At 40.8% G+C, this 14,961-nt stretch overlaps 1 protein-coding gene across 8 annotated transcripts in view; it reads right to left on the reverse strand.

Moving 5' to 3' along the window:
* RALGAPA2 (Ral GTPase activating protein catalytic subunit alpha 2) overlaps positions 1-14,961 on the reverse strand; it is a 1,036,168-nt gene that overhangs the window by 749,797 nt on the left and 271,410 nt on the right. For all 8 annotated transcript variants that reach the window (XR_004538694.1, XR_004538695.1, XM_033936259.1 and 5 more), the window contains one exon: positions 6,474-6,638. Coding sequence is in view for 6 of the 8 variants with exons in the window: in XM_033936259.1 (XP_033792150.1) it covers positions 6,474-6,638 (165 nt within the window). In the remaining 2 variants the exon portion in view is untranslated. The remainder of the gene's footprint in view (positions 1-6,473; positions 6,639-14,961) is intronic.

Consider the following 14,961-nt stretch of genomic DNA (forward strand, 5'->3'; position numbering starts at 1 on the left):
CGCCCAAGACGTTGCCAATGCACGAGTTGAATGAGCACGAAGTTGTTCCGGCACGATCTTCCCTGCCAACAGATAAGCCGACGCAATAGCCTCTTTTACCCAACGAGCTATCGAAGCTTTTGACGCTGCCATACCCTTGTTTGCACCTGCAAATACCACGAAGAGAAAGAAACCAACGCTGAGAGCAGGAAAAAACCCTCAATCACTCGGAGGGGAGGGTGGAGAAGGGACCTGGGAGGGCCCAGGTGTAGCTCCTAAAGCCGGCACCAAACAGCCAGGCACCCCGATCCAACTGAAGAGCCAAAGGTTCAACAGAGGAGACTAAATGATCACCAATCCACCAGGCACCGTTAGAATCCAGGAGCTAGAGAGATAGCTCCACCACCGCTGGGAGATAGAGCAAAACTGATTCAACAGGAGGAACACCAGGCTATAAGGCCAACTGGAAATCAGTTCTCTATCTCCACCTGCTGGTCGATGTGAGCTATATCCCACTTGTCTCTGGATTCATCTGCTGCTTTGCTAAGGAACTTTGGCTCATTTTTCACGGATTGGATAGAAACGCTATATCACCAACCCACAGCTCGTATTCTAATTAATAACTCTCTATCCAATAAATTTTCCCTTCACAGAGGTACACGACAAGGCTGCCCTCTCTCACCATTGTTATTTAATTTAGTGTTGGAGCCCTTCCTTTCAGCTATCCGACAATGCCCCTTAATCAAAGGCATTCCCTCCTCTAATAGAGACTTCAAATTAGTAGCTTATGCTGATGATGTTTTACTCTTTCTTAGGAACCCTCTAGTCTCTCTTCCTTACCTTATTCAAATTGTCACTCAATATTCTCTCCTCTCTGGTTATTCTGTTAATTGGGAGAAATCAGAGATCTTCCCTCTGAACGATAATATTCTTCCCTCAGATCTAGCTCACTTTTCCTTCTCATGGTCGCATGAAGCTGTGAAATACTTGGGGATCTTAATACATAAAGATCCGGTATATGCTCAAGATCTTAATATATCCAAAGTCAAAAATATAGTACTAAATACTACATCTCGATGGTCTCCACTTTTTCTATCCTGGTGGGGTAGAATAACAGCCTTCAAAATGACTTTGGCCCCTCAAATCAATTACATTCTCTCTATGCTTCCTCTTCTATGCCGGAAGTCATTTTTTCAATGGCTAAATAGGAAGCTATCTGAATTCATTTGGAACAAGAAAAAACCTCGAATTGCTCTCGCCAAGCTGAAAGCCTCTAAGATTAATGGTGGTCTTAATTTTCCAGATTTTTATCATTATTATATTGCTTCACTAGCTAAATATGGTGCTTACTGGCTCACTGACTCCCTATTCCAAGATCCTCCTGCCTGGTTTGAAATGGAGAGCTTTTTATGCATGCCTTTACACACCTCCTGCCTACTAACAGTGTCAATACCCAGACACTTGAGAAGGTACTCTTTGCTGAGTTCAACGCAACATGCTCTTCATCTTCTAGATAAATTGGCTGAGATCTCAGTTTATGATAGTCCACTCATGTCCCTTTGGAATAACTTTAAAATTCAAAACCATGGCAAATCCCTTTCATGGAAAAGATGGCAGCGGGCGGGTCTATGGTTTGCCCATCAATTGTCTACTCCAAATCTGTCTGTTCCTTTTGATATTATTTGCTCTACATATTCGCTGCCTCCTTCTGTTTATTCACAATGGCTCTCACTCACTGAAACACTGTCTTCTATGCATATACGTTTTGACTTCATGACTTCCACTCATACTATTCGTCATTGGTCTATACTGTCTCTACTTAAAGGCAAGGCGATATCTCTTTTCTACAGTATTTTAAGAGATCATTCCTTCACTTTTACACCCCAATCTATGAAACACTGGGAAACTATACTCACTATTCCGCTTTCTGACATTGATTGGGAACTTTTCTGGTCTTCAACAAATCGCCCACTTTTATCTTCTAGAGTCTCACAATCAATGTTCTTTATTATGTGGCATGCAGTATGGACTCCATTTCGCATGTAGAAAGCCAATTTAAAACAAGACTCTGTTTGCTGGAACTGTTTAAAAGATGTAGGAACTCTCGACCACATGCTTTTTCACTGTACACAGGTCCGATCCTTTTGGACTCGCATTTGGAGCACCATACAATCTATTACTAACTGCTCGGAAGAGATCTCTATGGACATTGTAATCCTTCGCTCTCAACATCCCTGCTTTGCACAATCAAATTGTCCTCCTAAACTCATTGATACCATGTTTGTGACTGCTCTCATGCACATTCTGAAAAACTGGAAATCATCTTCGTTATTAGACTATACTTTTTGGTGGAACTCTCTGTGTATGTACCATAGATTTGAATCATATGCATATGAGAAAAAAATTACATCCAGAACCCTCACGAACTTGAAGTTTAACAAATCACCTTGGTCATTCCTAGATACCTATGTACGTTCTGCTTCGTAGACACTCCTGTCTTCCTTTTCTTTAATTTCCTTTTCTTTATTTTTCTTTCATCTTTCTCCCTTTTTTCTGTTGTTCTCCCTCACTTTCTTCTTATATTCTCTTCACATGCAGTTCTAATAGTAGGAACCTTTCTCACTGTTATGCTCCTCTATAGTTAAATATAGATTTATATGCTCTTTATACAGAAAGCTTTATTTTGACTTCATGTATTTGAACTGCTTCCTGTATTTTCTAAAAATACTCAATAAAAAACTATTGAACTCAAAAAAAAAAAAAAACTTCTATAAAAAACAATGTTTTTAATCATTTTTTAAAACTCTGAAAGTTATTATTCATTCTCAATTGTCCAACCAGATTATTCCAAAGCTTCACCCCTGCCACTGAAATAGCTATAGCTCTGGTACTAGCATACCTCACATGCTGTAACTTATCAACGGGGCTGATGTAATGTTACAGCAAGTGAAAGATACCATGATATCCCTTTGTAAATTGCTTAAAAAGGGCACCTTTTTGAGACACTTTAACACCCAGAGCACGTAGTCATTTGTTGAACATTTGAGACATTTGTCTTTTGGAATGCACTGGAATGGAATATGTTTATTGTTTTTGTGTTTACTGTGTCATTGGGCGGGGGGTGGGTGGGAGCTCAGGTATATGGTGAAGTTTGGATGAGTTCTGGTACCCAGGCATTTTGTTGTACACCATGTATATTTGAGTACTTTGTTTTTTTCTTGTAAAAATCAATAAAATATATTGTTAAAAAAAAAAAAAAAATTAATATCAACACCTTAAACACTACTTGAGATTTATAAGATAGCCAATTAAATTTTCATAGTAAAGGTGTCACATGCTCAAATTTACTGCCAAAGATTAAACGTGCTGTAACGTTCTGAACCACTTGTAAAGATCTACATTTGGATGATGACATACCCAAATAAACTGCATCAATGCTGCCTTAACTCTGACATTTTGAGCCCTAGAATGACCCTCAAGAGTCAGACTTAATTGGCATGTGAAAACGTAGTCAGCTAGCCAATTAGTGTGTGTATGTTTGCCGATGGCAGTTCCCATTCTATTTGGGTCAAAAGAAACAAAACTCTGGGTGCACTTTAAGGTCTTTAATCTCCTCCAAATAGTCCAAAGCATGTAGTGGACGTTCACCTTTGTGGGCATGATGTTTAGGAAAAAAAGGTTGGTAGGTTAATTGACTGGTGAAGAAGGAAATCTGACAGTACTTTGGCAAGGACTTTTGGATAGGTGTGTAGAAAAATTTACCACTAGGTAAATCAGTTACTAAAGGCTGAATTTCTACAGTTCTGGGGCTTAGACAGTAATTCCTTGGCTTGTGAAAGAGGGGTTATTCTCAGGACTTTGGTAATTAGACTAAGTCATATATAATAGTTGCTGTTTTATCATCTTCTCAGATAATCTTAGTATTGTAACAATATATATGTTGTGTTAGTGATATTTATTGATTACTAATTGTTTACATATACTATATATACCAGTTGTTTGCAGATACACATATTTATAATCATTAATATATTTTTGTACTGCTTGCTATATTTTTCTAAGACATTTGTTTACTCTTCTAATAAATAAGATTCATTCATACTCTGGCATTATTCTTCCAATAAGACAGCAGTAGTTGAACTACCAGGGAAGTATCAGGTGCTTTTTTCCTACAAACGAGTCCAAGATAATTATTGCTGTGATGGTCTGTGTAAACATACATTTATTGTGTGGTGCAGTGATTAGAGCTATAGCCCCAGCACCTTAGGGTTGTGGGTTCAAATCCCACACTGCTCCATGTGACCCTGGGCAAGTCACTTAATCCCCCAGTGCCCCAGGTACATTAGATAGAGTGTGAGCCCACCTGGACAGATAGGGAAAAATGCTTGAGTACCTGAATAATTTGTAATCCGCATAGAATTGTAGGATATGCAGAATGTAAATAAAACAAAACTATACCACAAAAAAATTCAAGACCTTCCAGGTCAGGCATCTAAAAGCAGGTATTTAGTAGTCAAATGGAGCTTTCATCATATGGGTAAGAACAATTTTGAGATCCCATGATACTGTGGGTGACTACATGAGAAGCACTGAGGTAAACCCTAATACAGCTGGTCTTGAGACCAAACAGAAATGCAGAAGGTATTTAAGTACTGTTTGTGAGTGACAGGAAAAGGATCTACAGGCCTGTCATCACACCAGAAAGCAATCCTTTTCCATTTAAAAACATAAGCCCTTCCAGTCAAATCTCTTCTGGCAGCAAAACTTAAAGGACAATATCAAACAAGTTCATAGAAGTACACTTCTCTCTTTGTATCCACGGGGGTTAGGGGCAGAGCAGGCCCGCGAATGTTAAAAACCTGCGAATAATATTCGGGCCAGTTCTGCCCCTAACCCCCGCTTCCCCCAGCTATTTTAAGCCCTGTAAGCCCCCCACCCCTTAAGCCTTACCTGGTGGTCTAGCGGGTTTTCGGGGCAGGAGCAATCTTCACACGCTACTGCCCCATGCAGATTGCTCAAAGGAAATGGCTCCCATGAGTTCCCATCATAGTCTCGAGAGACTACGGGAGCTCAAGGAAGCCATTTCCTATGAGCGATCTGCATTGGGCAGGAGCATGGGAAGATCGTTCCTGCCCTGAAAACCCACTAGACCACCAGGTAAGGCTTAAGGGGGGGGCTTACAGGGCTTAAAATAGCCCAAAAAATTAAAATTATTATTTTTTTTTTTTTTAAATCGCGAATAACCAAATCCGCGGATGCTGAAACCACAGATTCAGAGGCGGAATTGTAACTGTTAACCCTCCAAACTGTGAAAGTTACATAAAAACATAAGAATAGCCTTACTGGGTTAGACCAACGGTCCATCAAGCCCAGTAGCCTGTTCCCACGATAGCCAATCCTGGTCACTAGAACATGGCCAAAACTCAAAGAGTAGCAACATTCCATGCTACCAATCCAGGGCAAGCAGTAGCTTCTCCTATGTCTTACTTAATGACAGACTATGGACTTTTCCTCCAGGAAATTGTCCAAACCCTTCTTAAAACCAGCTACGCTATCTGCTCTTAAGTTAGGATGCAAATCATTCCCTATTGCTGCATGAGTACTGTTGAAAAACAATGGACTTCTGATGGAATGATCCAGCTACTCCGAGGGTTGTTACACAGGGATCCCACAGCCTGCGCTCAAGCCTCTGAAAAATCCAGAAGCCGAGCAGGCTCCTAGGGGAACGGACCCTGAGCCTTGAAGTAGTAAGCAACTGGTTGGCTCCACATCTACCTGAATGTTTGCCCTGTGAGCTGAAGTCCGTCTCTGTGGAACCTGTGGACTTTTCCCAGACAGAGAACCTCCAAATAAGGGGTCTCAGGGCACTGAAGCATCCAAAACAAAGCTTACAAGTGAAAATAATAAAAACTAAACAGAGCTGATCAGAAACACCTCTGCAGTTTGCTTGCACAAGGAAAACCTGAAGGGGGCATTATACTCCATGGGGAATGAGGGAGGTGAGATCTCTGAGTGACACACTTCAATTCCCAGCCACGAACCAGCTTTGCAGGTTACCTAACATATGAACTCCTATGTAGATGTAATAGAATATATTTTATTGATGTATATTAAGAATTACTGTAACAATAGTATTCATGATTTCATGTTAAATTGATTCAAAAATAGTAGTATAATGGCATAACTATCTGTTTCTGTTCCGGTCTAAACTATTCAAATAAACTTTTTGAGATATCTAATTCCAAAGTTTTTTTAATCCACTGTTTTCACTTAACTTTTTAATATTGATAGTATTTTTTCTTATACTTTGATCAGAACAAGAATATGCCTTCTTTACTGGTAGGAAATTGACCTCAGTTCCAAAGAACAGAAAAAATATGTATGTGACTTCCTTTATATCAAGAATATATGAAAATAACTGTTCTATAAGTTTAATGTTAACATATTTTCACTACCTTATTAGTAAATAAAACATTACAACTTTTATCACCTACCTGTTGCTTTTTGACGGACTATGTTTCTTGCTTTCTCAACTCCTGGAGCACAAGAGGTGGTGGCACTCCTGAATCTCATAGGTTCCAGAGTATCATGACGACTTCTCCAACTCAGAGAAAATGATCTTCCAACTGCATTCCCTTTTTGAGGATCTTGTAATCCACCTAGAGACAAAGAGATTGAGCAACATAGCAATTACTACAATCTTATTAAATAACTAAAATGTTGCCACATATTTGTTCAAAACACAGATTTCTTATGTAGTATAAAAAACTGTAGGTTGAGAACCAGGAATGCCATGAATTAGATCCTGCTGATGCTTGTTGCGACACTCAGCAAGCCAATTCTCCCTCTATTACCTCAGCTACAAACGTAGGAGGGTAAGGTCTCTGTAGATAGGAAAGTACCTGCTATACCTGAATTCACCTTGAGCTACCAATGAAAAGAAGTGAGCGAAATCTTTTAAAAAAGTCGTCAATATTTAACTATACTTATGCAGTTGTTGATAACACTGGCAAAAAAAAAAAAAAAAATTACTTTAAAAATATATTTGGGGCTGTATAGATAATTCTGAATATACAAAGTGTTATATGATACAAAAAACAGTAGATCAGAATAGAGGCCCAAAAACTCCAATGTAAAATTTCTTCACCATATAAAATCATAAATACATAAATAATTAAAAGCCCGACATAGCCATGTTTCGCCATCGTAAGGGCTGCATCAGAGACTGTAAAAACGGACAACCACCCCCTCAATATCCTCTATAATAAAACCTTAAGTGCGCATGCGCGCTTAGGGTTTCGTGATCCCTGCCGCCGTGATGTGGCCACATTCCAATTGTGGCATGTGGGGCGGCTTGCGGTGAGTGCGCTGCCTTGGGGCATGTGCAGTGAATTCAGTAGTTTGACTCAGGAACGGCACGAGGCCGGCTTGGGGCGCGTGCAGTGAATTCAGCGGCGGTTTGACTCAGGAACGGCAGGAGGGTGTCGTGTGGGTAAGAAGTGGAGGGGGAGAGGGAAAGGGAGCTGCTTTAGGGGAGGGGTGTGCTGGGGGGCAGACAGCAATCATGCTTTGCTCTGGGAGGGAGCGGAGCAGGCAGGCATGGCACAACAGAGAAATACAGGCAGGCAGGGGGGCCAGGCGGAGAGGGAAAAGTGGCTTCTGGACAGAGGGAGAAGTAAAAGGAAGGAAGAAGGCCTACTGCTGGACAGGAGGAGCAGTGAAGGGGTGCTGCTGGGACAGGGAGGAGGTAAAACGAATGGAGAAGGGCTGCTGCTGGACAGGGGGAGCAGGGAAGAGGTGCTGCTAGAAGGGCTGCTGCTGGACAGGGAGAAGGTAAAACAAAGGGCTGCTGCTGGACAGGGGGAGGTAAAAGGAAGGGAAAAGGCTACTGCTGGACAGGGGGAGCAGGCAAGGGGTGGTGGTGGACAGCCGAGGAAAGAGAGAGATAGAAAGAAAGAAAGACAGACAGACAGACAGCGGCCAAGGAGAGAGAGAGAGAAAGACAGAAAGACACACACATCTATTCTAGCACCTGTTAATGTAACGGGCTTAAAGACTAGTATTAGAATGGTTACAATAAATGATCCAATCAAAATCATAAGAACATGTTAAAATTTTATTGTGTGTGTTCTTGTGTAACCTGTGCAGAACCGTGGATGCAGCGGGCTATAAATTCAATACATAAATAAATTATATAACTAAATAAATAAATACATAAATAAACAAAAACATAAAATCATAGACTGTGCTAATGAATAAGATCACATAAAAATGATTAAAACATACCCAAAAGGTGTTATTCAACAAGTATTACCTATTGGCAATAGCTGTAAAACATTAAAAAAGCAGTCATTAGACATCTGTAGAATCTTTCCCAAATCAGTTATAAAACTAAAATATGTAAAACCAGCCAATCTAAAAACACATACCTTCTCTCCTCTCCCTTGCAAACTACAACTATGGTGAAGCAGTTGTAAGGTGAAGGACTTTAATTTAAAAAGCCCAGTATGCTAGGGTCAAGGGTCATATAAATTAGTTAATTAAGAACACCTAATGCTATGCACTAATTCAACAAGTGAAGCTTTATGTGGGATTGAAGAGTGGATGTGGTTCCTAGTCACAAAAGTGGTCACTGAGATGAAGATGAATACTACAGGTCAGTTAGCCTCACTTCAGTTATTGGAAAAATAATGGAAGCGATGCTGAATGAGAGGACAGTGAAATTCCTAGAATCCAATGAGTTACAAGATCCTACACAACATGGCTTTATTAGAGGTAAATCGTGCCAGATGAATCTGATTGAATTATTTGACTGAGTGACCAGAGAAATAGATCAAGGAAGTGAGTTAGATATAATTTACTTGGATTTCTTTTTTTTTTATTTTTAATTCTTTATTCATTTTTAAACTTTCATCAAGTGTACAAAAATTCATAATAAACACAATTAATTTAACCACTTGAACATCTTATCATTATAACCTATAAATACAAATGTAACCCCTCCCCACCCTCCCTTAAAGCCCATAAATCATTATAAGATCATATACTTGAAACCCTCCCCCCAACCAATACTAAGTGGTGTATACTTAATAGAAAAATGGTATTTAATCATGATTTCAACAAAGCCTTTGACATGGATCCTCATAGGAAGCTCTTGAACAAACCTGACTGGCTGAAGTTAGGACCTAAATTGGTGAACTGGATTAGAAACTGGTTGATGGACAGACATCAGAGGGTGGTGGTTATTGGCATTTACTCGGAGGAAGGAAAGGTGAGTAGTAGTGTGCCTCAACGATCAGTGCTGGGGCTGATTCTGTTCAATATGTTTGTGAGCAATATTGCCGAAGGGTTAGAAGGCAAGATTTGCTTTTTTGCGGATAATACCAAGATTGGTAACAGAGTTGACAACCCAGAGGGAGTGGAAAACATGAAAAAGGATCTGCAAAAGTTGAAAGAATGGTCTGATGTCTGGCAACTAAAATTCGATGCAAAGAAGTGCGGAGTGATGCATTTGGGAAGCAGAAATCTGAGGGAGATGTATGTGCTGGGAGGCGAGAGGCTGATATGAACGGACGGGGAGAGGGACCTTGGGGTGATAGTGTCTGAGGATCTGAAGACGACAAAGCAGTGTGATAAGGCGGTGGCTGTAGCCAGGAGGATGCCAGGCTGTATAGGTTGAGGGGTAGTAGACTTAAGAGTAATGTTAGGAAATTATTTTTTACGGAGAGGGTGATGGATGCCTGGAATGCCCTCCCGAGTGAGATGGTGGAGATGAAAACTGATGGAATTCAAAAAAGCATGGGATGAACACAGAAGATCACTAATTAGAATATAAATGAGCAAACTTTTAACAGTCCAAATCTAGCAAAGAGTTTTCCATAGAATTTTATCTTTTCAAGCTGGATCATGAGATAAACCCTTTTCTGTCCTGATAAACTCTAATTTCTATCTTGCCTTTAGAAAAATGCTAAAGACCTACTTATTTGACAAATTCTTCTGAATGTGACTATAATACAGTATTGCTGTACTCTACTGCTTGTACAGCGTCTTGATTGTTGTTAACCGCGTTAAACAGAGAGGTTACTGCGATATATACTCATATGTTATACGATGTCAGCGGTTTCCAAACTGTGAGCCGCAGCTCCCTGGTGAGTTGTGACTGACGTACAAGGGAGCCGCTGATTATTCTTACATTAGACATCTTTTACAACCTTAAGAAATTAAAAAGTATATCAAAATAAAAATACTAGAACTGAATCTTCAGGTTACTCATTAATTACTGTTTTGATGTTTATAGCCAGTAAAACAGTTTGTTTTCTGTTATCGTGTGAATGTAATCACCTTAGGGGAAACACTATGCGTATGAATAATGCACATGCCTAGTGGCTTTGTGCATGGCTAGTGACCTCTATTTGAATGTAAGTAATCAGTGGATACTTGGAGCAAACTCAGCTGTTATACTCATATTTATCAAACTTTACTTGTAAAATAACAATACTAACGTAAGAATTTTACTCATTATATTATCACTGAGTAAGCGTCTTTTTGTGTGTCAAGTTCTGATCAACATAATTTTTTTAATTTGTTGTTTCAGACTCCTAAAAATGGACAACTTTGTACTGAATTTGAATAAGCATGCGACAGAACAAAATGAATAACATGCACCACAAATGAATAGCAGGTGTCCAAAAAAGAGAAAATATCATAAATATGACGATAGTTATTTGGACTTTGGTTTCACGTCAACAAATGTTAATGGAGAAGAAAGACCGCAATGTGCAGTATCTTTGAAAATTTTGGCACCACACTCAATTAATAAAACTTGCAATTTCTTTACCAGAAAATTAAAAGAATTAAAAGGATAGCAAGGTACATCTTCTCGACATTTGTCAATAATAAACAATGCTCTGCTAGCCTCATACAAGGTTGCATATAGAGTTGCTAAGTGTAAAAAAAAACTATACCATTGCGGAACAACTGATTCTACCTGTTGCTTGAAGAGTAGCTCGTGGACTGTAGAGGGCAATATCTGTGGTACGTTAATGGAATGGACAGTGCAGGACATGATGGTGCAGTATTTTGTGGAGTTTTTCTACAAAAACGCCTGCTTTTCGTATGGTTCTGGGTAACTCTAGTTAGATACAAGCATATGTGTTAGTTAAGGCCACGCCCAATAGAAGCGTACAAAAAGTTGGTGAATAAAAATCTGAATATGGATGTAGCCAAGGCCAGAAAAACATACTATAGATTAGTATTAAGGAAAAGCATAATAATATTCTCTTTATGTACTTTGCTATTAAGCCAGAATCATAGAGGAAATTAGGTAATGCATAACATACATACATAGAAATATTAATGACTCCATTTTGTTCTCTGTCTTTCTGTATCCTCTGCTTGGCTTTACTCCATTTTGTGTTTGACCTATATCTCTCTCTGTCTGTTCTTTGTTCAACTTCCCGCCTTAAGCCTCGTGGGTCTAATTGATACCAGATGTGCTTAGGCCGGTTAGGAAGAGCATGTTAGACTCCATATTCCAAACTGAGATATAACATGTATTAAGTATGAATGTAATATATTGTGTTGGATGTGTGAAAGGGGCCCCGAATGAATGATATATGAATGATGTGTGAAGGTATACTAAACATGAGAGTGGGTTTTGAAAAACATATTTTATATATTTGCAACCTAAAGAAACTTAAAGGGAGCTTGGGAGGCAGCATCTGGGGTTTCTGAGTTTGTGTGAAATTTGAAACTGTCAGTTCTTGTAAAGCTCAGAGCATGGGGGGGGGAACAGCCCCTCCTTTTTTCCTGTGCTGATAGAGGCAAGAACTTTTCAGCAGTTTGGATTCAAAGTTTCTTTGGATATGTAATAATGCATATGGATATGTAATAATGTATATTCAGAAATGAATGTAAACAAAAAATATGATTTCTGACACTTTTAATCCCATGTTAAAAGGAAGTTCTTTGTCCAAATTTAAGGACAGCCTCTGTTAATGGATTGGCTGACAAGTAATGATCTCATGCAGGACAAAAGGTACATGTTGAGGAGCAACGAATTATCGGGTTGAGATCTTTGTCAGAAAGGCCAGCATTTTGGCATTTGTAAAGACCTCCCAGATGACGCAATAACCATTTGAGGTCCATTATGACAATTAATAAACAAAATAACTATTTTAATAAAATTTGCATCATGTGTTATTTTCCATGTACTTTTTGCACACTAGAGCGAAAGCTAGCAGCTTAATTGGCAACTGCTGCTTAAAGCGTGCGTTTGTGTACCCATGCTCAATTGGCGAGCCAGCCAGGAGTATGCGCAATTCACGCTCTTGGTGTTTTCACATATTTGGTGGACATATTTGGTGGACAGTTTCTCTTTGAGGCGGAACAAAAGGTGATCTATTATCAAAATAATGGATTTGGCGAATCCTATAGAAGACGGGTGTGGACACCGTGAGTAATATGCATACTTAATTTGTAAGATAATAGCGAAATGTTGGAGGCAATGATAGAAAAAGCAAAGGGAAAAAACAGAAATAAGAAAAAAAAGTAACATGCAATGAACTGTAAGTATGAAATTAGATTGTAATTAGATGTACTTAACATGTAATTAGAGTGTAAAGATAAGGGAGGTTAGTGAGGTTATGATAAGTAAGTGTCTGTTAATGTGAAAAAAAAAATAAGAAAGAAAAACCCAGGGGAGAAGCAAGCATGGTTTGTGGCTTCTTTGCTGCAGTCCAAATTGCTCCTCCTCTGTGAAAATGAGAGAGAGAAAAACAAACCTGCAAGTGGCATCTTTTTAAATCTGTTTTTTCTCTGCTTATGCTATAGATATGGTGAACATTATGATCAGTGAATCTGAAGGGAAGGTAAAATTATGTTCTTACCTGTTAATTTTCTTTCCTTTAGAAGCAGCAGATGAATCCAGAGACAAATGGGATAGCTCACATTGACCAGCAGGTGGAGATAGAGAAACTGATTAACAGTTGGTCTTATAGACTGGTGTTCCTCCTGTCCATTCAGTTATGCTCCTTGCCCAAGCATCGAAAGATAGGAGAATGAGTATCCAAAAAACTTCTTTCTAGTAGCGAATGTTTAAATTAGAAATGTAAGAATACAATTACCAACAATACCCCAACTGAAAAAATTCCACCTAACACACAGACAGATAGTCCACAGGGGTGGGTCTCTGGATTCATCTGCTGCTTCTAAAGGAAAGAAAATTAACAGGTAAGAACATAATTTTACCTTCCTTAGCATAGCAGCAGATGAATCCAGAGACAAGTGGGATGTAGCAAAGCAAAACTCAAACCGGGTGGGAAGCCAATGCCGCCTCCGCAATCACCGAAGTGCCAAAACTAGCCTCCGCACGGGCAGCCACATCTAAACGGTAATGCTTCGAAAAGGTATTTCCAGACGACCAAGTAGCCGTCCGGCAAATCTCCTCCAAAGAAAGACCACCGGACTCCGCCCAAGACGTAGCCAATGCTCGAGTCGAATGAGCATGAAGCTGCTCCGGAACTTGCTTCCCCGTCAACAAATAAGCCGAAGCAATCGTCTCTTTGACCCAACGAGCAATGGAAGCTTTAGACGCAGCCATACCCTTGTTTTTGCCCGCGAACAACACGAACAGGTGATCCGACCGACGAAAGTCGTTAGTCACCCCCAAATAATGTAGAACCATCCGGCGCACATCCAGGAGACGCAATGACGAGTATCTCTCTCCCCAATCCTCCCTCCGAAAGGCCGGGAGGAATAAATACTGGTTCACATGAAAGGAAGAAACTACCTTAGGCAGGAAGGACGGCACCGTCCGCACAGACACTCCAGCATCCGAAATACGCAAAAAGGGGTCCCTGCAAGATAGCGCCTGCAGTTCCGACACTCGTCTTGCAGAAGCCATAGCAACCAAAAATACCATTTTCAACGTAACATCTTTCAGCGTAGCCGTAGACAAAGGCTCAAAAGGCGCCGCCCGCAACCTCCCAAGGACAAGTTTAAGATTCCATGCGGGACAGGTTCGTTTTATAGGAGGCCGGATATGGTGAACCCCCTTGAGGAACTGAACCACATCGGGCTGCGATGCGACTGCCGAGCGAGAAACCCGGCCCCTGTAACAAGCAATGGCCGCCACCTGAACCTTCAGAGAATTATAGGCCAACCCTTTAGCTACGCCCTCCTGCAGAAAAGAAAGAATAGCCGACAGAAACGCCCTGAAGGGCGAAATACCCTGCCTCCTACACCATGACTCAAAAATTCTCCAGACTCTAGCATAGGAGGTAGATGTAGAAATCTTCTTAGCTTGAAGAAGAGTGGCAATAATCTGCTCTGAATAGCCCCTATTTCTTAGCCGCAACCGTTCAATAGCCAGGCCGTAAGACCAAAGTGGGACGGATTTTCCATGGAGATTGGACCCTGAGTCAGTAAGTCCGGAGTCACCTGAAACCTTAGCCGATCGCCTGCTGATAATTGAATTAGATCCGCGTACCACGGCCGACGCGGCCAATCTGGAGCCACCAGGATCCCCCTGCCCTGAAAGAGAGAGATGCGTTGTAACACTCGACCTATCATTGGCCAAGGAGGAAATACATACAGAAGGGAATTCGGAGGCCACGGGAGAGCTAACGCGTCTACCCCCTCCGAGTCCTTCTCCTTGCGTCTGCTGAAGAACCGAGGCAGCTTTGCATTGCGGGACGAGGCCATGAGATCTATGTCTGGAAGCCCCCACCATAGGACCAGCAGATCGAACGCCCGAGCTGACAGCTCCCATTCGCCTGGATCGAGAAGATTTCTGCTGAGGAAGTCCGCCTGAACGTTTTCGTGACCTGCAATGTGTGCCGCCGAGAGAAGAGGAACATGCTCCTCCGCCCATCGAAACAGCCCCATTGCCTCTTCGGCCAACTGAGGACTCCGGGTACCCCCCTGACAATTGATATACGCCACCGCCGTGACGCTGTCCGAAAAGACCCTGGTCGGGCGATC

Source organism: Geotrypetes seraphini, chromosome 3 (genome assembly GCF_902459505.1).
Source record: "Geotrypetes seraphini chromosome 3, aGeoSer1.1, whole genome shotgun sequence".
NCBI classification, from domain to species: domain Eukaryota; kingdom Metazoa; phylum Chordata; class Amphibia; order Gymnophiona; family Dermophiidae; genus Geotrypetes; species Geotrypetes seraphini.